The sequence below is a fragment of the Trematomus bernacchii genome, unplaced genomic scaffold (genome assembly GCF_902827165.1).
Source record: "Trematomus bernacchii unplaced genomic scaffold, fTreBer1.1, whole genome shotgun sequence".
Taxonomy (NCBI): domain Eukaryota; kingdom Metazoa; phylum Chordata; class Actinopteri; order Perciformes; family Nototheniidae; genus Trematomus; species Trematomus bernacchii.
The window spans coordinates 5,080,455-5,105,228 of NW_022987582.1; the positions used below are offsets into that span (position 1 = coordinate 5,080,455).

General features: G+C 37.3%; 3 protein-coding genes across 4 annotated transcripts; 2 read left to right on the forward strand and 1 right to left on the reverse strand.

The window, feature by feature from the left end:
- Positions 1 to 362: 362 nt before the first annotated feature.
- Positions 363 to 4,084, forward strand: LOC117480313. The gene is made up of 9 exons (XM_034127605.1): positions 363 to 446; positions 589 to 643; positions 732 to 1,109; positions 1,188 to 1,217; positions 1,381 to 1,389; positions 1,485 to 1,620; positions 1,800 to 1,874; positions 2,520 to 2,601; positions 2,771 to 4,084. Exons 1-9 carry the CDS (start codon positions 399 to 401, stop codon positions 2,840 to 2,842), a joined length of 885 nt encoding a protein of 294 aa, XP_033983496.1. The 5' UTR covers positions 363 to 398; the 3' UTR covers positions 2,843 to 4,084.
- Positions 4,085 to 5,397: 1,313 nt separating this feature from the next.
- Positions 5,398 to 6,604, forward strand: LOC117480322 (Schwann cell myelin protein-like). The gene is made up of 2 exons (XM_034127612.1): positions 5,398 to 5,849; positions 5,959 to 6,604. The coding sequence occupies exons 1-2, from the start codon at positions 5,582 to 5,584 to the stop codon at positions 6,234 to 6,236; spliced, it is 546 nt and encodes a 181-aa protein (XP_033983503.1). The 5' UTR covers positions 5,398 to 5,581; the 3' UTR covers positions 6,237 to 6,604.
- A 1,468-nt stretch (positions 6,605 to 8,072) lies between these two features.
- LOC117480303 (sialoadhesin-like) lies at positions 8,073 to 14,658 on the reverse strand. 2 transcript variants are annotated; one of them, XM_034127593.1, is made up of 9 exons: positions 14,552 to 14,658; positions 13,975 to 14,334; positions 12,855 to 13,145; positions 9,903 to 10,154; positions 9,268 to 9,528; positions 9,086 to 9,176; positions 8,608 to 8,697; positions 8,446 to 8,518; positions 8,073 to 8,370 (listed from the first exon to the last, which is right to left on the reverse strand). In XM_034127593.1, the coding sequence occupies exons 1-9, from the start codon at positions 14,598 to 14,600 to the stop codon at positions 8,335 to 8,337; spliced, it is 1,503 nt and encodes a 500-aa protein (XP_033983484.1). In that variant the 5' UTR covers positions 14,601 to 14,658; the 3' UTR covers positions 8,073 to 8,334. The 2 variants fall into 2 exon arrangements, with proteins under 2 accessions (XP_033983484.1, XP_033983483.1); XM_034127592.1 differs by having other exon boundaries at positions 8,608 to 8,700.
- Positions 14,659 to 24,774: the final 10,116 nt, after the last annotated feature.

The following is a 24,774-nucleotide window of genomic DNA, read 5'->3' on the forward strand; positions in this document are numbered from 1 at the left end:
TTCAAAATCAGTTTACTAGTCTCAACCCCGAAAGTCATATACAGTACTGGCAACACTGTGTGAACAGATTTAAAATATATTTTCACATTTCTCGAAGTCTATCTTATCAGGACATTTTACACATGGAAAGTGTTGTTGATCACTGTAATTACCCTGTGTATTCTTATTACCTGTCTTTTTAGTGTTGAGTTTTTGTTCATTTATGTTTTAATAAAAGTTTGACAGTCATCAGAAGTGAGTGCTGACGTGAGGTTTACACTGCTTGTTTATGTTTTTCAAAAATAGAGTCAGAACGCGGTCAGTGTTCACTTTTCTGAGGCAACTTCCTTTTTTCTTCAACTCACCCTGAAACAGGAAACACCCCCCAATTTCACACCAATATTTAGATATAATGTCATATGCCAAAGCACAAAAAGCCCTGCAAACTCTTCGGACTCCCTCTCACAGTGAGTATTTGCTTACTAGAAAATACAGGCAGTTTAACTTCACAATGTTGTCACATGTAGGCTTCCAGATGAGATAGAACCCAGGGCACTGTAAGGTGTCAGGATTATGTTGGTTAACCTCTGAGTGTCTTTCTTTGGTCAGATGAAGCTGCCGAGCCTGATTCGTCTTAGCCTCATACTGATGCTGACCTCAGAAGGTGTGTGACATATTTGTGCTTGTCTTGAATGTCCTCTAACGAAGTATGCACTTAAATGTAAATAATTCTCGTTTATTCTTTAACACAGGTCACACAAATCAAAATTGGAATGTTATTGTCAAAAGAAACATTCAAGCAGCACTGGGCTCAAACGTGACCATAGATTGTAGCTTTACCTATCCGCCAAAGGAATCTTCTGAAAATGTTAAAGTGTACTGGAAAACATTTGAGAGAAGTAACTTTCAATTGGACAGAGACCCAGATGTATTCGTTTTTCACCCGAATGAAAGACTTGTGAATGAGAAGTACAGAGGAAAGACCAAGCTCTTAGGAAGTGTAACCCAAAAAAACTGCTCCCTCTTTATCTTTAACTTCACGGATGAACAACTAAAAATCTATATGAGAGCTACCGGAGAGGGATGGATGTACAGTTACAGAAAAGACTATGTCTCCATATCTGTGTCTGGTAAGAATTTGAGTACATTTCATTAAAGTACATATATACAAATTAAAAAGAAGAAATAAACCAGAACTTTTTTCACAGGTGTAGTGATCCCAGCCATTCATGCGTCAGGTATAACCTTTAAGCACATCATTTAAATGTATATAATGTGTTTCTGAGTATTCCTTAATTTGCTGTTGTTTATTTCTCTTTAAAAAAGTAGGGTAAAATGTCATTTTAATGAAACTACTTTGTTTTTCCGATATTATACCACAACCATTACCAACCTTTGAAGATACTACAAGTACGTTTACAGTTTTCTTCTAAGGACAGTTTCATTATAACATTTAAAAGTTTAAATCTGTAATTAAATTTCAATTTAAAAAAAAATGTCCACAGATATTACAGTATCCTCCACAATGGCTACAATCCAGGAATCTTCTCCAGTAATGTATACAGCCATCTGTGTACCTGTTGCTGCACTTCTGATCATTATTTGTGTGGCTGGAATTTTCTTTTTCTTAAAAAACAAAAGGTAACTTGTTAATTTCTTGTTTTGTGTCATGACTGGTCCTTGTGTTTGTCTTTCTTGATGCATTAGTGAAGTAAAGTAAAAATGTCTGGAGGGGTTCTCTTTTTTAAATGTGTTTGTTTTATATAAGCTCACATTTCTGCTCAAATGGAAGACTGATATCTCATTGTCATATTTGGCAGGTCACTACCTTTGACCAGGGAAGAATCTGGATATTACGCCAATTTTAGCCGAGTATCATCAAACCAAGCGAAAAGGTTTGTTTCATGATATTTATTGTGAATTAAATTATTGCTATTTATTGACCCATCCTAGGCTGTTTGTTTGGAAATGTATAATATATGGGGAAAATAAAGTAGCCTCTAGCATTTAAGCTTTATTTAAAAGATAGGCTCTATTTTGTCTAAGTTTATCATATTAAGGCATCATACAAATGGAAAGTATTATTGATTTGTTGTTAAATTGTGAAATTACTCTAAATCCTTCTTTCAAGTGTTTGGTTGCTTATAGTCTCCTTCTGTAAAATAATATGCTACCTTTACCCTGTACTGTAGAAATATACATCCTTCTTATCAGGACAAACTAAGCTATGAAAATATGATGCAGAGATGTCACATGAATCTATAAATAGTTATAATACAATAAGAAGAAGAACTCACATGAATATATTTAAACCACACAGTCTTTAGGCTTCGTCACAGTGTTCTCTGTTTCTGAGTTATTCTTGCGGGATTCACAAGAGGATACACGACTTCATCATCTGTAAAGAGTTAAGACTAGACTCACAAAGAGGTTTTAGTCTAGTGAAAACTATTATTCCACAAGTTGTTCGCAAGTTGCAGATAAAATAACACATTTTGTTTCTCAAATTAGAATCCAAACATGTCTGTTTGTCTTTTCAGAAACGCATCTATCAAGACTCAAGAGAACGAGAACACTTCTGAACTGAAAGCCATTGATGAACCTGTCTACAACAACGTCGAGGTACTAGACATTACATTACATTACATTGCATTTAGCTGACGCTTTTATCCAAAGCGACTTACAATATGTACTATACTACTATACTTTACATTTACAGTAAATGGTTGTAATATAATAACATTGTAACTAAGGCAAAAAAGTACATGTAACCTAAGTTCTGTTTTTGCAGGCCCCTCCGGGTCAGATGGGTCAACGAATGAATCACACAGAAAATATATATGGAAATGTGGATTATTCATAATAGAAGATAAACTGCATCTCACGTGGTCATGGTTTGTAAAACCTGAACTTGCTTGTTTCTTAGTATTTATTTTAGAGAACATTGTGGCTGTTGGCAGGCACTTTTACAAGACCAGGGTTATAGAGTTTACTGGTTAAAGCAGCAGAATATATCAGCAACGCAAGTGAACCCTCCCGAAATTAAATCTGATGGCCCTCAATAGGTTTCTACAGGGAGACATAAAATGATCACGAAGAGAATAAAAACAACCACAGAGAGATACAAAAAATAAACTACTAAGAATTACAAATCTGCAGAGCGACATGTCTTGGTGCTATGGGAGATGGGGGACCTTATTGTGTGTCCTGGGGTCAACTTCCCAGGGTTTAAGGCTAGTTTGGGTTTCATATAACTGCAGCCATTTATTTATTCCATTTCATTTTACCGTCCTTAAAATTGTTTATTTGGTCTTTATTTATTACACTGAATATGTAACCATTGACAATGTACAGTTTAATATTGCTCAGAGCCATATCTTTAATTGTGCTTTAATTCTTAAGTTTAATTTAATTGTTAAACTCAGTATTACTTATGTAAATTACACATTATTTATAGATGTGTCCAGTGCAGCCTGCAATTGTTGTTCACCTTTTAATTGTACTGACCTTTTGCTAATCTTAACTAACTGTGTATAGGTCTTACCTTAACCATTGCTTATTTGCCTTAAACATGATCATTCTATGGCTTTAACAGGTTTAGCAGATAGATATTTTGCCGTTTAGCACCATTAGAATTGAACATTAAGAAAAAGAAATTCTAGTGAGTGATACAGGAAATTACACCAATAATTTAGCACATCAGTTTGGGCAACATCCCATGACTTAAGTTCTGTTTTCTAAGTAATGTCTTCATGTAATATTCTGTTTACAACTTCAGTTTTTACTTGAAAAGGTGGGGTTAAAATGATTGTGGTTTTTTTCAAATATTTCTCAATGTGTTTGGCAATTCACGTCCTGTATCATTTGTGCTGCAGCTGAAACTTCTGTTTTCTTTTCTGGTTCAGTCTCCTATTAGGGGATTAAGTTATTATATGTAATGATCGAGTTATGGTCTGTACCATCAAATAAAATATTAAAAGTGTATATAGTTTCCTCTCCATGATTAACATTGTCTACTTTTCCTCTATTGAATTACTGAACAACAGCAGACAACTATACTGTGCATAAAGTCCTGTCGTTAATAAAGTGGATTTAAGTGAAGCTGCTATTGTTTCTGTTTCTGTTTTTGTGACCAATAGTTTTATTCTGATATGGTTTAGCTAGAAATAAACTTTTCTCGACCTTGGTTGTATCAGTGTCCCGCTCACTTTGCTCTGGCTTATCATCTTTTCTGAGACTCTATTCTCCTCCAAGGGTTGGTCTCTCAGACTATTTCCAAGTATGGAGTTAGTTTTCATAAAGGTTAATGGTGCAATGTATCTTAAAGTATGTTACAGCCCAAAGTAAACCACTGTTATTCCTTACGTTATCAAAATAAGTTACTCAACATAATACTGCTATTACAGTCCCATGTTTTAATGTTTGCATCCCTGAATGTCACCTTCTACATAGGTTGATTTTACTCATAAAATATATTTATTTCAGTCACTTATTTGAGTTTCAACTAAAAAAGCATTTGTAAATTGAACAGCTACTAAAATGCATAAAATGCCATTTCTTATTTGTTAGGTCTGACTTCATTTGACCGACTATCACATGACTCTTCTATGCCCAAACATGACAGCAGAGCAAAGCTGTGAAATCAATGACATTTCCCCAATTCCGAGTTCCTCAAAGGGAAATGTGAATATCTGTGATATTTCCCTTAAAAAACACAAGGTGATAAAAGCTAAATGTACATGTGGAAATGTTATGAATGGATCTCATATAAAGGAAACTCATCTATAATTTCCTCAAAAGTTTGATCACTGGGTTGCACGTCAAAGGCCTTCATTATTTATTTGCAATAACATAATGTCTCTTTTGTTCCACGGCCATGTCAGCAGTCCTTTAGTGACTCATCTTTTCTTTTCTTTTTTGTCTCTAGTAAGACAAAATGTAGCATCCGTGCATCACTGAAACTTGTCACGTGTTCTGTGGAATGTTCTTCTGCTAAAAAAGGTTAGCTGTATTCTGCTGTATTCCTTTTTTGTTGAAAAAAAGTAACAAGTAAAATGTTAAACAGAGGACAAACAAGAACACAGTTATCACATATTGCAACAACAGCCATCTCCTGGGCTTCTGCTGTAGCTGTTTAAACACCAACTCACATCATGAGCTCACCGCTTTGTAAAACATTTGGTTACACTTGCAATTTTAAAGGGTTAAGCTCGATTATAAGTAGGACATTCAAAGACAAGGCACAACTATCTCAGAAGTACTGCAAGAGAATTCAGCAGCCATCGGAGGCTCAGAGGTGAGAGAGCAACAGAGATACTCTTTAGTATTATTTTCATTGCCTGCTTTAAACTTGTCTTTCTCACCAGTGATGGAGCTCAAATTGTTGTTTCCCTTTCTGATGTTACATGGTGAGTCTAAAAATGCAATGTACTTTAACATAAAATAACTTGTGTTACCCTCTATGACAAACTAACTTTCTCTGTTGATTTCAGTGATCCATGATGTCCATTCCTCCAGCAACCAATGGAAAGTGACCGTGCCGGAAAAGATTACTGTGTTGCAGGGCTCCTGTGTGGTTATTCCCTGCCTCTACAGTTACCCAATGCCCAAATCAAAGAAGCCCTTGACCAAGTGGAAGGGATTCTGGCTGAAAGGGAAAAAGGTAGTCTCAACCAATGTCCCCAAATTCAAACTGGTTAAGTTGTACAACAAACGAAGCCAGTTCTTGGGAAATCTTGCAGCACGGAACTGCTCCATGCTGCTGGACAGTGTGGGGAAGAACGATGTTGGCCCTTTCCACTTCAGGATTGAAATGCCGCAATTCAAAAGCTTCTCCTACTCTACAAACCCAGTGACCATCGAAGTCACACGTGAGTTTTGTAGATAGTTTGAATCATTTCTAAGGCAACATAATTACATTTTCCGTGAATAATATTTGAATCATTGTCCTATGAGTCATTATATATTCCCACTCTGCAGGCGACCCACAGCCTCCTGTTCTGTCTATGAAGATGAATGAGAAGCTGACTGCCTCCTGCTCCGTGTCTCACTCCTGCCCAGCGATCCTACCTCGATTCAGCTGGAGCCACCCTGGAAACATCCTCCGCCGCTCAAAGAAGCTGAATACATGGAAGTGGGAAACAGTGTCAACCCTGACCTTCTCCCCTCGAGTCTCCGATTTCAACAAGACTCTGAACTGCACAGTGCATTACAGAGGAGGGAAGAAGGTGACGAGCTCCACGATTATCAAAAAATGACGTGAGCCCAGTGCAAGGGTGTTTCTTAATGCATGTTCAATTAATTCATGTTTCAAGGAGTTTTAAATCTGTAGTTCAATGTCTTACAGCTGTCACATGGATACAAGATTACTCTCCATGCAGATGTTGATCGCAAATAAATAATTATTATCCATATGTAGTATGATGACAGAGATACTTTTGTTAAAAGTGAACTACACTGAACATAATCGGTCAGTGAACACTTCCGTGAACACTGTAATGTCATTTTAAAGGGCACACATGACAACCTAATCAGTGTCACTCTCATAATCCGATATTTACCACCTAATATCTGGTGTGTTTACTTCAGAAATGTTTCTCTGTTTAGGTCTTCTTCTGTCAATTTGATTTAAGTGTGTTTGGTAAATATTAATAAAAAACATTAAATGCAAAGTGTGTTGGGTGATTCTTATGATTGTGTAAAACAAGATGGAAATCGTTATTTATATAGTTTTAAACTAGAATTAAATATGTTGTCACATTTAAATATAAGGGAACCCATGATGTGGAATGTTGACCTTCTGTATAAACATCTATGAACATTGCAAGTTACGCTTTTCTTTCCTAGATTGTCCGAACAAAACATTATGCTGAATCAAGAGGAGGCAAGCTGTATACACATGTTTTAAACATTTGATGGTTGGTGTATCATTTGATTGTTTTACATAGCAAAATGAATCAAATTGCATACAAATGAAAGGCGCATGGGGATGACATGCCCGAGATTTTAACCCATTTTACAAATAATAATAATATAATTACAAATATGGGCTGTTTATTGAGGACTACTGTATCTCCCAAAGTACATTTGTGTTGACAATGGTTTAAAGTTGTATTCTGAGGTGAGAATAAGGCGTTGTTAGTGTAAGAAATGTGTGATGAACATTTCAACACTCTAATCTAACAGTAAGGTAGTTGACACGCTTCCCCTTCCCCTTCCTGTCCACTTAACATTGACACGATGACACAATGACACAATGTTAAAGACACACAAGGGGTTTTCCACAATTACCTGAGCATGCAGGATATTTTCACTTTGTCATACGTTTTTGTTGATTAATAAGTGAATCAAAATATTTATCACTACAATAAACAGTATTTCATTTTATTTGACTGTATAATATGTAATTTTACATTCGGTTCTTGTATATCTTATTATGTTTTCATGTACATAGAATTCTGCATTTACTTAGTCACTTACAACATTCGCTACATTATTTAGCCCATTGCTTTTTTTATTTCTGACATGTACTGTTTATAGTTTACTTCATCTGCATGACTTGCACATTGGTCTTGCAACACAATCTGCACTATTTTATTTTTATTCTATTCTACTTTGTTCTTCTTGCACTACTACTTTTTTTTATTAGTTTTACTGTTTTATGTCCTTTATGGTGGAGGAGCTTGGGATTTAAGATGTTCATTGCCCTTTCTACGCTGTAGCTACTGCGCACATGACCATAAAGCCTTTGAATCTTTTAATACAATCTGTTAGTCTGCATGTGTTTAAATACAGATCCATTTACATGGCAGGCTTTCTTAAATGTATTAAGTCAGTTTGTGTGGCAGTACAATTATTCTGTTCCAGATGTGACTATTAAACTGATTTGTAAGTGCCTATATGTTCAGTGCATCTGTGTAGAAGTGCAACATTTTAGCTGTTCTCCACAGTATGTGCTATTCAACCGGAGGTCTGCAATTTAAAACGTTGAGATTCTTGTATGTCACTCTGGTAAAGCAGTCATGCCTTCCTAAATGTAGATTCAGATAAAATGCTACTTTTGCAGAATGTATTATCAAACATATTTGCAAGTGAAAAATTACAATAGTTTATTGGTTAATTTTGACAACACGTTTTATTGTAAATCTTACGAGCAGTCATGGGGAAGCTATTTTTTAGATATGAACATATATATATAAAAACAACAGGCATATGTGAATTACAGGAGACAAAAATAGAACACGTATTTCAATACAAAAAAGTTAGGATATCAATACTTTTGATTTAACTTGTTGATCCACATCAGTTGGACATCAGAGAGAGACTGCAGCTGCTCCTCCACTTAATTCAACGCTGTTACATATTTGCATATATTGTGTCATCCAAGTCGTTCTGTATGGGAAAAAGATTAGCGTTCTCTTCTCTCATGCATGGAAATAATGAATGAGTGAATTTTCTTTTACATACCTCCATGTTGCCATATACATGGTCATTGTCATAAGCGTTAGAGCAATTAACATCATCATAGCACCTCTCTTTTCTGAAGACAGAATGCAGAAAACACATTTAGCACATAAACTCCCACAAGGCCACTTTATGTAACTTTGAGTTTTTACTGGGGTGAATGACCTTTTTGTTGCAGCATACACAGGGTGCGCCACTTCATCGTCTGCCTTCACAGAGCTAAGATGAAGTTCTCTTGCATCCTCAGACTTCCCCCTGCTGGCAGAAACCAGGTTTTAATTGATCTTCTCACACTTTCAATAACCACTAAAACCCATGTCAACTGCTAAATGTATAGGTTATCATGCCTTATACAAATTCACAAACTGACCTTCATCTACCATGTGTGGCTGAGAGGATGTGGTTTGATTATGACATATTGTATAATGACAACATTTAAGACACATTCACAACGTGTACTGATAAACCCCTCAACATGCCCCAAATATATATATTGCTTTCTGGTGTCTGTTGACTGCTGTATTCAGAATGTACCCGTATTTTTAAATGTGTTATAGCACCCTGATGAATGCTATTGTTAAATCCACACTATCTTCAGAATAATTGTTGTATGTGAAAGGAATCTTTTTCTGCATCAACTTACCATTTTTTAACAACTTTCACCGTTAAAAAAATCATCACCAGAATCCCACCTGCTACCGAGGCGATGATGATATATAGATTCAGCATCTTACCTGTCCAAACAGAAACCATGTGTTGTCATTTTTCTCTTTCACAGTGTATGATTTACAGTCTTTAAGAGTATGTCATGCACTTCTTCCTTACTGGTCACAGGTAGAGAGAGTGTGAGGTTGGCATTGCCCATTGTGTTGTTTGCCAGACAGCAGACAGCCACAGAAGATCCTAACTCTGCGTGCAGAGTCCCGATGGTAACAGAGCCATGTTTCTCCACCTTGGTGCTTGGCAGGACTCTGTCAGGAAGCACAAAGTAGAGCATGCTGGGAGGCTTGGAATCCGAAATGCACACACACTTTACCATATCTCCCTCCGAGGTGCAGGAAGAGGCCTTCGCAATCTCAGGAGCATCTGTAAGCACAATACGTGTAGTTATGAGCCAAACTTTTATCAGAATCAGAATCAGAAACAGGTTTATTACCAGGTAGGTTTACACTTAAGAGGAATTTGACTAGGTGTCGTGGTGCATACATAAAAGTAAAACAACAATTAAACACAGATAGAGAACTAGAAAAAATATTAAAAATAATACAAAATATAGTCAAATATAAATATAACAGTATTTACATTGCAATGGAATGGAATAAAAATAATAAAATATGGAATACAAATAAAAATCGGCAGTAATAAGAAAACAAAACAGATATTGTTCATTGTGTGCATTAATCAATCATCAGCATACCATTTTGTTTAAATAAAAAGTCTATCCTTTATTATTGACTTACACAACACATTGAGCTGCACAGGGTTGGATTTGCCACTTCCTATTGTATTGATGGCAGTACAGTACAGGGTTCCTGCGTGTCTGGAGACTTTAAGCAGCGTGTAGTCATGTCCTTGATGCAGCTGGGCCCCCGTTTCATTATGCCACTGATAGCTGGTGGCAGGAGGGTAGGCATCACTGGAGCATCTCAGCTGCACAGCTTCTCCCTCCTTTACTTCTGACTTGTGCTCAACCTTTACATTCACCGGAGAGTCTGCATGAAAACATACGAATAACTCTTTATGATGCCATGGCAGAAAATTCATGAAGCAAAGAATTGGAGGATTACACAATGTAGAAGAGATGGATGCACTAGAGGAAGAATTATAATTAATCATGAAGGAAACATGAATCTCAGCAAATTTGACCGTTGTTGAGACATTTGATACAAAACTACAACCTCATGGTGGCACTAGAGGAAAAGTCACAGGATCACCAAAGCCAGTATGCTCTGCTCTGGGGACAATGTATGCCTATACAAAATGGCATGGCAATCCATCCAATATTTGTTAAGATAATTTGGTCTTTAAAAAAAAAATCATATTAAAGATGGACAGAATTTGCTCTCCTTCTTGTAGCCAGCACGTCATCCCAAATAAAAAAAGGTATTTGACAGCACAATGCTCTTTTTCCACGGCAGATGAATACATGATGACTGATACTCCTCTGACAGTGACTAAACCTGCTTTTCAAAGCTTTAAAGTTGTATTTGAATATATGTATGCTGGTAAAACAGCTTCTACACTGGGTAAGAAAAACATGAATCATCCCACTACAATTTCTTTCCACTTTTTGTCCTTGGTTGTCTCTGTTCTCTTCATGGGTGCTTCCTTGCCATGACTATCCCATACATTTTATTACAGTTTTCATATTAATGCAAATGCTTTGTACCATGTTTGGTAACTGTAAAATAAATGGTATACCTGGTTTATCAAAGCATTGATAGAGTAGGTCTCACTTATGAACTAAGTTTAAAGTGTTAACATCTTGTGTTAGAGCCAGTATTTTGTTTTGATAAGAAAGGCCACCTAATTGTGATGTCTGTAGTCAACCAGAGTATAAAAGACTACAATTCCCACGGCGCCTCCTCTAAAGTGACAGTGATGGGCAACCTGTTAGAAAGACGCCTTCGAGGCACAGTTTTTAACCGTTCAATTACCCTTTAAGTTATCAAGTTATATAAGCCTTAACAAGAAAGAAAGCAAGAAAGAATACCTAAGTTGTTTGTTATATTTATCTGTTTTGACTATTGTAAAAGCCTATTTTCTGTGTTGCATGTGTAAACGTTTGTTATTTTATTTTGAGCAAACCCATTGCATAATATCATCCAAACCATCGGAGGCCAAGCAACTGAAAGATAAAGGAAAGAAAACGGGTTAAAAATGTCTGTTTAAGGCGTCTAGTGGCTTGATAGTAAAATAAGGAAGGAAGCCACGACACCTTGATTGTAGCCACGGCAGAGGTGGGAGTAAGTCCTACATGTGCAAGTCATGAGCAAGTCTCAAGTCTTGACCTACAAGTATCAAGCAAGTCCCAAGTCACTGTGGTGAGAGTCAAGCAAGTCAAGTCAAGTCATTGCTCAGGTCAAGCAAGTCAAGTCAAGTCATACGAAATTCTGATGAATAAGCCCAGTTTCCCCATTTAAATCAGTTAAAAGACAGTGGTTATGAAAATGGATTTAACCCACAATATGATCTTCATTACATACACAGTTAATCATTTGAAATCTAATTTAGACCGATGACAATCATATCAGATTCATATTAACCCTAGAACTGCAGACAATATAGCTAGGACTCAATCAAAAAGTCTGTTCAAAGAGGCAGAATTCCAGGTAAGAAAATCATATATGGCATTTGCCATTACACATATTTAATTTAAATTTCTGTTAACACTAGAACCGCCAACAGCGTCAGCACCTACATATATATCATTTTCAAATCATTTAATTTGTTCCTCTTCATAATTTCCTTATAAACTAAGTAGGACGATTTAAAACTCAGTTAATTGGGTTAATTTAGAAATTGCTTCAGTTTATCATCGTAACAGATCAAAAAGTTCAGATTCATTTTACAATAAATCAAGGAATGATGCACTTCTACAAACAAAAACAACATAATTAAAACATTTAAACAAACTACTAAAAGTAGATGAACTACATTATTCAACAGTTTACAGTAACTTCTGATAATAACACAGGGGAAATAAACGAGGCATCTCTTTTCCTCTCTCTCTCTCCCTCTCCTGACAGCCCGTCAGTATCGGGGTTAGTCAAAATGAATCCCTTGGCGGTTCTAGTGTTCATTTACCGTTTTGTCTTCTCTTTGCAATGCTTAATCGATTCGAAACCAAGTCTGACGTAGCTTAAACTTAACGTTAGCTTTCTAGCTAACACAACACATTCACGCACCTTTCTCTGTGGGTTTTTTTGTAGTGACGAATGAAGTTGGATGTTTTGGTGGTCGTGTCACTGATCTTTATGCTGCAGACCCTGCAGACCGCTGTTCTCTTCTTATTAGCGTCATCGACAACATAATCCTTGAATCCAAACTTCACTATTTGTGGAGTAACGCCAGCCGCTGCCATGTTAACTAACGGTCCTGCGGTCTAGTGGGTTGCCAGGTTTGCGCGCACGGCGCTATAATCACCCAATCACATTTTTCGAAAAAACTAAACGTAATATCTCACTACAAAAACAAACGCAAATATTTAATTTTAAACAGACAAGTCCTTTCAAGTCATCCGTCTCAAGCTTAAGTCAAGTCTCAAGTCATGAATACCAAGTCAAAGTCAAGTCAAGTCTTTTATCAATGTTAGTCAAGCAAGTCTCAAGTCCAAAAATATGCGACTCGAGTCTGACTCGAGTCAAGTCATGTGACTCGAGTCCCCACCTCTGAGCCACGGCCATACTCACGTTTCACTTTGAGGGTCCCGGATGTTTTGTGGTGCTGCCCCCCCTTGTATGTGACGGTGCACTGTACAGGCTTGTTGTGGTCAGCGCTGGTCGGTTGAAATGTCAGAGTAGATGTGGCTGACCACTGGCCATCTTCAAGCTGCTGGGGTTGGACATGTTCCTCCCCAGAGTGACTCCAGGTGAAGACGGGAGGAGAGGTGGGGCAGGAGTGAGACACAGAGCAGGACGCAGACACACTGTGCCCCTCTGTCACCTCCTCTTTCATAGAGAACCCGATGGGATTAAGTTCACCTGTACCAAGGAGAAAGTTATTGATAATGGCAATGGCAAAGATCACAAGGTACAGTATTTCTGGTAAGGTAAAGCTCTTTGTCTTTGGCTGTTCAAAACTGTGATATCTTTTTATGTGTATTGCCTCACTTGCTTTGAATTAAGGGATTGGAATCACTTTAGATAGCAAAGATACAAAATAATCTTGAAATTCCCAAATCATTCAACACATGAAAAGAGGACTGTGGGGTAAAGGATAGTAGAAAAAGATGGATATTTACTCTTTTATTAAGAACGTGCCAGTTGTTCTTACATGGGTTGTTGTTATGATCTATGCCATGTCTTGCCCTCATTCAGATTTGGTAAAATATAACAATGCTAGAGTAGAGTTAGGGTAAGGTTAAGAAAAAACATTTCCCTCTAATAACACAAACATCTCAAAATTGGTGGCATTTCCCCTAATTCCATACATCTGTCAGTCCAGCGAAATTAAACAGTTTCAATATGTTTTGATTGCTATTTACACAAATAAGGAAGTTGGAATCAGAGAGTTTTGAAGAATTGAAACCTAAAATGACTTCTGTTATCTATTGGTTGTGGCCTCTGTTGAGGTGCCAGTTACACATTTAGCTTTCAAAGACAATTTAAATAAAGTTTAGAAATGTGCTGGTCTTTTGGCACTAATGTAAAATTACTTCTTTAAAGTATGTCAATAACATAGAGAAGGTAACCAAATGGCAAATTATCCTGTCTCCATTTGCGCTGATTGCAGTAAAACAGGCTACTGGAAACATGCAGTAATTAATTTTGCTGTCATAGAAGTCTGGTGAAAGTTGTTAATAATACTTACTTATCATTGTGATAGAGACTGCGTTGTCTTTGTAAGAAAACCTTTCATAGTCAGTCATTTCGATCCTGAAATAAAAAGGCCCTTGGTCACTTTGTTGAAGTGGATCGATCTTCAGGGTGCAGATTTTCTGTCTGACGTCTCCCAGCAGCTCTGTCCGATTCCGATACTGTTGCATTATTTTGGACTTCAATGGGTGATAGATGTGCTGATGTGCCTCAGACCACATCCCAATGAATTCAGTGACCTTCTTGCGTGGATCTGGATATGTAAACGAGCAGGGGATCACCACACAGGATCCGGGTAGACCTTTGATCGAGGACGGCACCTTAATTGTCCAAGATGAGGCTTCAGTTTGAGTAACTGTAGTAAAATGCAGAAGATAATGTGAGGAATTGAAACAAAGAGAAGTTAGAGGCGAGAAGGACTTGTTATATAAATTACAAATATACCTGACTGATACATTATTGGCAAAAACAAAAAAGATAATAAAATAACAAAAAGACAAAAAGCTGACTGATTGCACTTCTGAGCAGTGCAGTATAAATACTGGATATGCATTGTAGAAAATGTACAGTACCTTTTAAGCAAAGGCCCACCAAAAAGAGGGTCCATGTGAAAGAGGCCATCTCGCCCTCCCTGAGTCCGACCTGCAAATGAAGTGGCAAATATTTTTCAAGTGCTCCTGTTATGTCCCTAGGCAGGAGATGACTTCACTAGTTTCCATTCCACTTTGAATACACCACAGATACACGGTTTCTGTTCAGTCAGATGTATATTGCGGAAGTTTACTAATCATCTTTTTTTTTTGTGATCTGGACAAAGCCATTCAAGTGTATATCTATATCGTTTTTAAAAAGGTTTAAATTGGTTCATATAACTTTCTATGTGTGCTTATCACTGTGATGCCTTCAAACGCTCAACCCTTGGCTTTGTCACAACATTTGCCATCCAGCTGGTCTCACTTCCTTTTTAGGGTTTTTGATATATTTTAGTAATCATAACTTCTCCAATTTTATTCTTGTGAGACATATTTCCCACTGTGTGAAACGTCGAGTCCTTGAACTCACTGCCACCTATCAACAACTCTGTTACTATAGTACTATAAATATTAATGATATAGAATACTCCAGTCATATTTCCTTTAAACTTTTGTTCTAAGTATCGCGATCCCATAAAGCATTTAGTATGCCAATGGGCCATTTGTCTTTAAAATAACTTTATTATGCACGACAGTAGCCACATTTGCCTAACAGTGGGTGGTGTCACTTTTTTAAATCATGGGTTTATGACAACATTTTTGGTTTTATTTTCTAATATATTAGAATTCATTATTTGCAAAGGCTTTGTCTGCAAAACACAAAAAACAGCAATAGAAAGCAGTGGTTAAACCTCATGGAAGAGCACAGTGTGCAATGACCACTTGTTTAGCACTAAAAACAAATCAAGAGGTATGGATAGTATCAGCTGGAAGGTTTCATGTATTTCTCACATGTTATAAATGGTTTGCTACAAAGGCATGACTTTAAAAAATACCTTGACAACAATGTGCTTGGATACTATACAATTATATAAAATCCATGTTATACAGAGAGGAAACATTGTCCTGAATAGAAAGTGCAGATTAAAATTAATGACAAGTAAGTTACTTAAAAAGCCATAGAACAGGAAAATTGCACTATACCTTGCATTTGTGTTTCACAGATGCAGAGACAGGATTTCCTTTGCATGGTTTAGCAGCCACAACTTGATGAAGTGTGTCACGTGTGCAATTTGCTCACATTGTTATTATCTAAAACAATAAAACTCAACAGTTCTTTGTAACTCAATCAGTTAGACTAGATGACAACCTTTGCAACAAAAAAAACAAATAGGAAACATTTTTCCATTTTTTTCCATTTGACAAAAATGAGACCTATCTCATGGAAATAAGCGATGCTTTATTTCCTGTTCACAGATTCACACCACGGGGTGGAAATGTAGCCACTGAAATACCTCTCATGTTGCAGTACAGTGGTCGTTTGTGAGCTCTTCAAACATCACAGTTGATCAGAAATACTTGCTGAGTTGGAGATTAAAATTGTCCACAGTAAATTCAGTCTTTCATGGACCTTGATCTCCAACAAAAGCCAGGTTATGCATTTCTCCCCTTATTGAATGAACGGTGTTGTTCTCTTGGAGAGCGAGGTCAACATAACGGATGCTGCGAGAGAGGTGGACTTTCTTCACAGATAAACTCTGCTTTCCTTTTATTCTCCATCTGTCCTCGTCGCACTGTGTCAAGGAGCCGTTGAGCATCACTGTGTCCTCTTTCTGGCGTCCCCAGGACAGTTTCCTGGGAGTGGAAGTGATGAAGCCGGTCGACCCTGAGTTACCCATGGCAGGATGAGCTCGATTTGGAATATCTGTGAATCCAAAAACAGAAAATGCACCAAAATGAAATGTTATATTCAACCAGAAATACAATGCAGAACTCTAGATTCTACACACATATATCTTTACCTGGTAACTGCGAGGATTATCCTGCTCGCCTCTGGTTTGTATGCTGTTCCAAAACTGAATGAGAGGTTGCCAGGTCTCTCCACTTTAAAGTCAGTCCTGCGGAGCAGACTGAAGGCCTTACCCCTCTAACATCTAAGGAGCGATTATTGTATTTCACAGGATGAGATTAAGCACAGTAACAATGCCAGCTAATCACTGCTGATGAATGGATCTTGTGATCATTTTTGTTTGAATCATTCAGTCAATCAATTGCTCGCAACTTCCTTCCAAAGCATGTTTACATTTCATCATGTTGAATGCCAGCTCAGATTTCATCACGAGTATCTAAGATGGAATCCTCTTTTTTTATGTTTCATCTCTTTACTGTTGGTGTACTTAATATAAAGTATACTCTAAGTATGAGAAATATGAGATGAAGTATACTTTTTGTGTGTTGATGAGTCTGTTTACATTATATCCAGGCCATTTCTTGTTTTTGAACTAAGAGCTCTGGCTGTCTTTTCATAGTAGTGTATATTTTAATTCACTCGTTGTATTACTTTGTGTTTAAATTAAGATGCAATGTCGTTGCTGAGGGAAAGTCCTTCTGCTGTTCATATGATACCAATAAGTGACTGTCATGGAAAATGTATCAGGATTTTCTCTCTGAATACACAACTTCAAGACATACAAACAACGGCTTGAAAAATGTTTTGCTGATCTCAAGCTATCTTGTTGTAAGGCAGAACCATAGAATTTTTTTTACTTTCCATCACGTGTGGCGCCTACAGTAATTCAGTTTGTTTCCTCTTTTTGTTTTAACCCCTGTGAAATGTCTTAGGCTACTCTTAAACAGTCCCCACCATCTGTCGACACAACTGAATGAGAACTGATAGTGCCAATTGTGTATTAAAAATAAATCCATGGCAGTTTAGTTATTACAATACTCTCCAAAAACAGGTTTCTCTGAAAGTCTGGTGGAGCAGCTACATATACAGGAAGTGGAATACATTTTTTTTAAAGATATATTTAAAACACAACATATTCTAACAACAAGTGTAAAGAAAGAAGAAGCTTTTTACATATATTCCTGTGGAACAATCGACAGACACACAGACACAAAACAGACATACAAATAAGCATTTATGTACAAAGAATATTTCAACATTGCTACTATCTGTTTAAAAAACTGGAAATGGTATAGGTGTTTGTTCATTGAGTTAGACTGTGTTTTTCTCGTATTGAGATGGAACAGTTTTAACATGTTTCTCTTCCAATTGAGATTAACACCTTTGAAATGTATTGCTAGCAAAGTAATTGGTACCACTTTACAATAAGACTACCCTTATAAAGGATTCATAAAGGGTTTATAATTAGGTTATGAATTAGGTTGTAAACACTTTATTAATCATTAAGAACCATTTATAAACCAGCTCTAACATAGTTTACATACATCAACCCAGGCTCACTATTTGGCAAGATGACTAAGCCTTATATTGGCTACTTAGCGAGAATCAACTCGGTGAACAACAGATACTAAGGATGCTGGCTGATGAAGAAGATGAGGTAAGCTAGGTAGCCACTATAAGGCTTAGCAGTACAGATAAATGTGGGCTCACTATTTGGCAAGCAACCGGTCACAGTTGCCCTGTTTATCTCATGTCTTATAAAAGCTTATTAATGATTTATAAAGTGTTCACAACCTAATTAATTAATGAATTACAAACTATTCGTAACCCTTTATAAGGGTAGTCTTATTGTAAAGTGGTACCAAGTAATTATCAACACAAACAAAGAAACTCAAAACACTGCTTTTAATATCACAGGCCAGGGTTTTCCAAAAAGTGTAAAAAGTAAAGTACAGTTGTTACAGTACAGACCATTGTCTTACTGTGTTATTGAATGAATAAATTGAAAACAAATGGATCAAATAAAATAGATTTCAGCAAAAAATGAACAGTTGACTTTTTGTTTCAGCAAGGAAAGAGAATTGTATTGTTGATATAACATTTTTAAAACACGTGTAGGATTTGAAACGTTTCCCCTTTGTAGTCCCTACAGTGTTAGTATTTGTCACTGTGGCATACAGCATTAGACGACAAGGGAGAAGGCTATCACTTATTTTAAAAATAAATGTTATCCAATTCGGGGATTTTTTTCTGACTCTCTACACAGCTTTGATCAATAATATGTGATAATATATGGACACATTTCTTTATAACTCTGCAGCTCTGCACAGCCGTTTGAGCCTCTTTTAAAATGTCAAGAATCAAGCAGAACCTCTACCATATTTTGTCTCAAGATACAAAAAAAAACGTGTGTATTATATCTTAGATGAAGAAAGAATGCAAGAGGCTTAAAGTGCGTAGGACACATTAGAGTTAGAATGCTAATGTCACCACATTCTTAAGAAAAAACGTTTACTAATACAAAATGAAAAGACAACTACTTATATCTCAAGGAGGCCAGGCAAAATAATACAGATAAGCCTTCCCAAACTTCCCACCTTCAGGTTCTGCTACTAATAAGAAAGAAGAACAGAAAATCTAGATATTATAATGTCTTATCATAAATGAACAGGTTTCTTCTGCACAGATATGTGGAAGGTTACTTTTGGAACAGTACAGACATAACCAAATTATAATGCCTCTGAATAATACATCCATAAAAGGCCTCTCGCCTTAGTTTACTTTTCTTTGAATTATAATGCTGGACAACCGGGGCTTCCTTCGCCCTAATACAGTAGATTAAAGACAATTCGGGGATAAAATATATATACCTATAATACCCGTTTAAAGCACTAAACTGTGGGATCCAGACTAGGTTTCTTAATAAGTGGTTGTACAACTGCATGTTTCCAATTTTCCGGAACAACCCCTGTGAGCAGACTGCTGTTAAAAACGTCAAGAACAAATGGTACCTCTTTAGAAAATCGAGGAGGGACAGGGTCGATTGGAGAACCAGAGGGCTTTATTTTAGAGACAATCTCCTGCACAGAGGAAAGAGTCATAGGCTCAAAACGGTCAAAAACAGAAAAGCAAGGGGCAGAGACAGAGGTGTCGTTTGATGGAGCAGTGATTTGAGTCCTAGTTGAAGTTACTTTATTAATAAAAAATTGAAGAAAATGTTCACAGACTGCATGGGAGGTCTCCACACAGGTAGTCTGAGGGGCATTAAGAACTGAATCTATTGTCTGAAACAGTACACAAGGTTTGTGACAGTTTAAAAGAATGATGTCAGAGAGATGTTTTCTTTTTGCCTCTTTCACAGTTTTCTGATAGAGACGCCAACACTGCCTCAGCATTTGAAAAGAGACTTGTAGTTTGTCCTTATTCCATCTTCTCTCAGCTCTACGGCATTCACGTCGGGCAGCCCGAGTGGTGGCATATAGCCAAGGCTCGGATTTAGTTTTGGGTTCCTTGTTTTTAATGGTCCATGTGGAGTGAAACCATAAACTAAGCTCCTCCTATGTTAGACACAGGCTCATGGATAACACCGTTTTCATGATTAAACATGGCCGAGAACTGACCAGCAGTGGAAGTGTTAATGATACGAGATAGCCGGGCAGCGGTGCACGGTTTGATAGTAGTACAGGCAAGTGTAACATCAAATAATCATTCATTATTGTTATTATTCAATATTCATAATATACCAAAACAATGGGATGACGATCATGATGATGAGGATACAAATTATTATTATTATTATTATTATTTGTATGTGTATTACTATATCTTGATCTCCTAATCTATGGTGTGTGCCCTTCCCTTCACACATTTACACCCTTTGGTTGGCTGCATTAGTCAGCTGTTGGCTGCAGACAGCAGATAGTGAAGTGAGAAAACATAAAAACTGTCTTCCGTTTTTATGAATTACTTGTTCTGGTGCTTGGCCTCCTTACTGTAAAAGTGACAAAAAAGAATACATCTTTTGGGGTTTTCCTTCCAATTCAATTTCTGGCAATAATCTATTTGTGTTTAAGTGAATATACTACAAAGATGGACAAAAGTGTTAATTAAGTATTTGCTATTTATATTTATTGTATGCAATATCTGTATGTGAACATCGAGCCATATGTTGATGGCATTCTGATCATTATTTCCAGATATACATGTGATTAGGCGGACACTATCTTCTTTAAGAAGCTTATAGTTTCACTTTTTTTGGTTATGAGTTATTTCGTACAACCATCCATTTAAAAAAACAGACATTAAAGTCATGAAAAAAACATTGTTGTGCTTTGTTCTACCTTGGATAGGATAGCTCAATGTGTAGGGGCCTCAGTTCCTCTAATATAATATTTTGTATGGATTTATAGCAAGCCCCCAGGAAGTGCGTCGGACTCTGTGCCCAACATTCGTTGTGTCCAAACGGCGGTACTGCAACTTCCGTATCAGTCTGTGACGTCACCAGGCCCAAAACAACTTTTTCCCATTGACTAACATGGGGAAAGAAACGTCTGTAAATCGGTGGATAATTTTTTTTTAACTAAATTAACTACCCAGTATTAACTATTTTATAACCCTTATTAGAATCATTAGGTCCTTAAAGTTGTAAAATGCACTAAAAGCCGAATCTAGATTTATTTTCTCTCTCCATTCATTATAGTGAGGCCGAGGCTGAAGTCGAATAGTCCATTTAGCTTAGGAACCTTCCTAACGGAGTGAAATGACCCGGAAGTCCCTCAGTGGCAGCCATGATAAGTGCCGTTCGAATTCTCTAGAGCAGTGGTTCCCAAGCGGTGTAATATTCCGCCGTGAGAAGAAAAAGTAGTTGTAAAAACAAGATTTGTACTTGTAAAAAGAAGTGTTGTAGTTGTAAACAAAATGTGTGTACTTGTAAAACCTATGCTGAATTTGTAAAAAAAAAAAAAAAAAAAAAAAAGGTTCCCAAACGGTGTGCCCATGGATGTATAATAAGAACTGGATACAGCGTGGGAGGCGGGGCCTCATTCATTCCTATGAGAGTTGCTCAATCGCGCATGATGACAAAATGGCCCAACTTTTGAGAGAGCGAAACGTCACAGATTACCCGGCATGCCTGAGAAGTACCCATGTGCGCTCATAGCGCATGCGCAACTTTAAACATGCCCCCCAAAATGCTCGTTCACATCAAGCACGTCAATTTGCGTACACGTAACAGCACCGCGCGTTCATGACAGCATGGTAATGGGTTGTTATGATGGATTTGATATTAACGACGAGGCGGCAGTTAGCAGCTAGCGGCTAGCTAGTAATTATGCTAATTTACACATCAGTCGTTATGTACTTTTATATTACGCTGATGTAACAGGATCTAGTGATATCCAAGCAACAGAGCTTAATTTAGCATGAAACTTGTGTGGATTGTAGCCTACATGAAACCACTTGGTAATATATAAAAATATATGTATTTTGAGTTATGATCAATTGTGATTTAAATCTTTATCTAAAAAGTAAAGCTGATGATGGATTACTGTGGTGGAGTTAAAATAACAATAGCCTATTTCTCTTTGAAATGTGATGGAGTAAAAGGATAGTAACTGTGATTATTCATGTTAAGTACCCAACAAGTAACTAAAACGTATAATACTTGAAGGAAAGGTGTAAAATGTTTCCATAAATACCAATATCACACAGTACAACACCCCTTGTTGTTAAATACCAACCATGTGTATATATATATATATATGCCGCTAAAACTGTGTAATATACCTGGCTGCTAAATCCTCCAAACTGTTACAGGATGTGTATTTTGTAAAATGTGTAACTGTTTTTATTATAATTTCTTGTTTTTAATCTTTAATACTTTTTGTATGCATACTTTAAGTAACATTAGGCTGTCTTTGGCTCTTTTCTGCTGTAACAATGTAAATGTATTCTGATTCTGAACTAATTGATATGTTTTTGTCACAGTTTGTTTCCCTATATTGCGACACTTGTTTTGTTTAAGATTATTTCTCCTTTTTTTACAGACATCCCCAACCATAGTGGAATGCTGTTGTAAAGGATTGCATTGATCCGTGCATCAATACCTTCACCCAGCTTTGAGGCCTCCAATGAATGAAATCATCTTGTGGCTGGGAAAAATGTGAAAAAATAAATCTCACAAAGAGTGACTTTCTGGTGTAATCATTATAATATCAAAGACAAGCGCATTCAGTAACAATATATAAAATCATTCAGCAGCAGAGGTTGGGGTGGAAACAGCATTTCTAACTAAGATGATTACAATATTACAAGTTAAACATCAAGATGAACATACTATTATTAATTTAAAAAGTACATGGGAAATAGTGATGTGTCGGTCGCGAACGAGCCGGCTCAAAGAGCCGGCTCTTTTAAGTGAACGACGGGAGCCGGCTCGCGCCCGCGAACGAGCCGTTTTTTGTTGTTGTTATTTTGTTGTTGTTAAGTAATACAAGACAGAATGATATGATGATCTCCGCGCTACAGCTGCTCCGTGCATGCATGCAGTGACATGTAATATCCAAGGATTAGAGACTGTTGGATGCTGCTGTACTGAGCATTGCAATATATTTATTTTCACTATGTTATTTATTTATGATTATCCTTGGGCTCAGCAAAGATTTGATGTCAGCTGTTGCTGTCTTTTTTTCTATAGTTAATACTGAAATAGAGCCCTGCTGTTTAGTCAGGGCCTTTTCTTTAAATATAATTTTAAAATGTCGATACAGTAGCCCCTTTTTTAAAATGTCTATGCTTAAGTTTTTATCTCAATCTCAATCTTTATTTATTTATATAGCACATTTAAAACAACCTTCAGTTGACCAAAGTGCTGTACAGGCAATAAATATTAAATAACACAATGGGAGTACAATAATAAAACAATAATTAAAAACATGATAAAAAGCACAATAACTAGAAAAATATTAAAAAAAAAACACATACAAATGTAAAAATGTAATGTTCAACTAGTATTAAAAGCCAGTGCAAAGAGGTGAGTTTTTAGCTGAGATTTAAAAAGTTCAATAGACTCAGCAGTCCGGATATGTGCTGGGAGGCTGTTCCACAGTCTAGGAGCTGCAACACTGAAAGCCCTGTCACCTCGGGTTTTGTTATAGGTGTTGCTATCTGCTTTGTGTAGCGTGGTTCTACAAGCAAGTCTGTGCATTCATTGGATGGTATCAGAGAGATACAAGGGTCTGTAAATGCAATGAAAACAATTGGCCACAGCAAATAATTGATATTAAACATGTAATTTTTACTTTTGAATACTTCAGTACAAAGGATGTATTGAATAATTTAAGTGATATGTGTACACATATAAATCATTAGTCAAAACAGGGCTACATTTGATTGAATTATAAAAGGTATAATATGTGGTAAACTGAAGAGCCGTTTGGGAGCCGAAAGAGCCGGCTCTTCTTGGTGAGCCGAGCCAAATGATCCGGCTCACCAAGAAGAGCCGGAATTCCCATCACTAATGGGAAACTTAAATATCCTGCAATATACCATTAGCAGAATAGGAACAAATGTGCTAAAACATTTCTAACGTTAACATAAACTGAGGGCTTTCTTCCTGAGCCGCTGGGAGTAAAGGTCCTCCATGGATGGCAGCTCCGTCCTGGTGATGTTCTCTGCAGTTTTCACCACCCTCTGTAAAGCCTTACGATTAAGGGCGGTGCAGCTGCCGTACCAGGCCGTGATGCAGCCGTGTCCGTGATGGACACAGAGGAACCTGAAGCTGCTGACTCTCTCCACCGTAGTCCCATTGATGGCGATGGGGGCGTGTCCCTCTCCCTGCTGCTTCCTGTAGTCCACAATCAGCTCCTTGGTTTTGCTGACGTTGAGATGGAGGTTGTTATCCTGGCACCAAGATGTCAGGTTTTCGACCTCCTCTCTGTACGCCGTCTCGTCGCCGTCTGTGATCTGGCCGATGACGGTCGTGTCGTCAGCACGTAGGCCCGTACCAGTGTCTTGAAGTGGCTGCGCTTCCTCCTCGGCCACATCCAAAATTGAGAAGAAAGAGAACAGACACACCACAGCTGGGTGAGGCTGGTGAGGCTGGGGAAGATGAGTAAAACAACTCAAGAGTAAGAGTGGGTAACTCAAGAGTAAGACTGGGTATGTATACATTCACTCCGCAGCTGTTTATAATCAGCTCATCACAGGCGTTCTCTTTAACCTATTACATTCACCTCATTCTCCAGCAGCCAATCACCGAGCTGCAGCCAAACTTTAAAATGGTTCTCCTCTCTCCTGCAGTCAGCTGTGATTTCAGGTGTTCATGCTGCCGCCCGCCTCCTCCCCATCCACCTCCTCCCCATCCACCTCTTCTCCACCCACCTCCGTTCATCATATCCAGAGCCAGGAGAGCTAA

Coding starts and splice junctions, on each gene's coding strand:
- LOC117480313 (XM_034127605.1), top strand. CDS start 399: ATGCCAAAGCACAAAAAGCCCTGCAAACTCTTCGGACTCCCTCTCACA. Junction 1,110..1,187: donor TGTCTCCATATCTGTGTCTG/GTAAGAATTTGA, acceptor CTTTTTTCACAG/GTGTAGTGATCCCAGCCATT. Junction 2,602..2,770: donor CTGTCTACAACAACGTCGAG/GTACTAGACATT, acceptor CTGTTTTTGCAG/GCCCCTCCGGGTCAGATGGG.
- LOC117480322 (XM_034127612.1), top strand. CDS start 5,582: ATGCCCAAATCAAAGAAGCCCTTGACCAAGTGGAAGGGATTCTGGCTG. Junction 5,850..5,958: donor AGTGACCATCGAAGTCACAC/GTGAGTTTTGTA, acceptor CCCACTCTGCAG/GCGACCCACAGCCTCCTGTT.
- LOC117480303 (XM_034127592.1), bottom strand. CDS start 14,600: ATGGCCTCTTTCACATGGACCCTCTTTTTGGTGGGCCTTTGCTTAAAA. Junction 14,335..14,551: donor GGTGGGCCTTTGCTTAAAAG/GTACTGTACATT, acceptor ATTTTACTACAG/TTACTCAAACTGAAGCCTCA. Junction 10,155..12,854: donor CGGGACCCTCAAAGTGAAAC/GTGAGTATGGCC, acceptor GTTTTCATGCAG/ACTCTCCGGTGAATGTAAAG.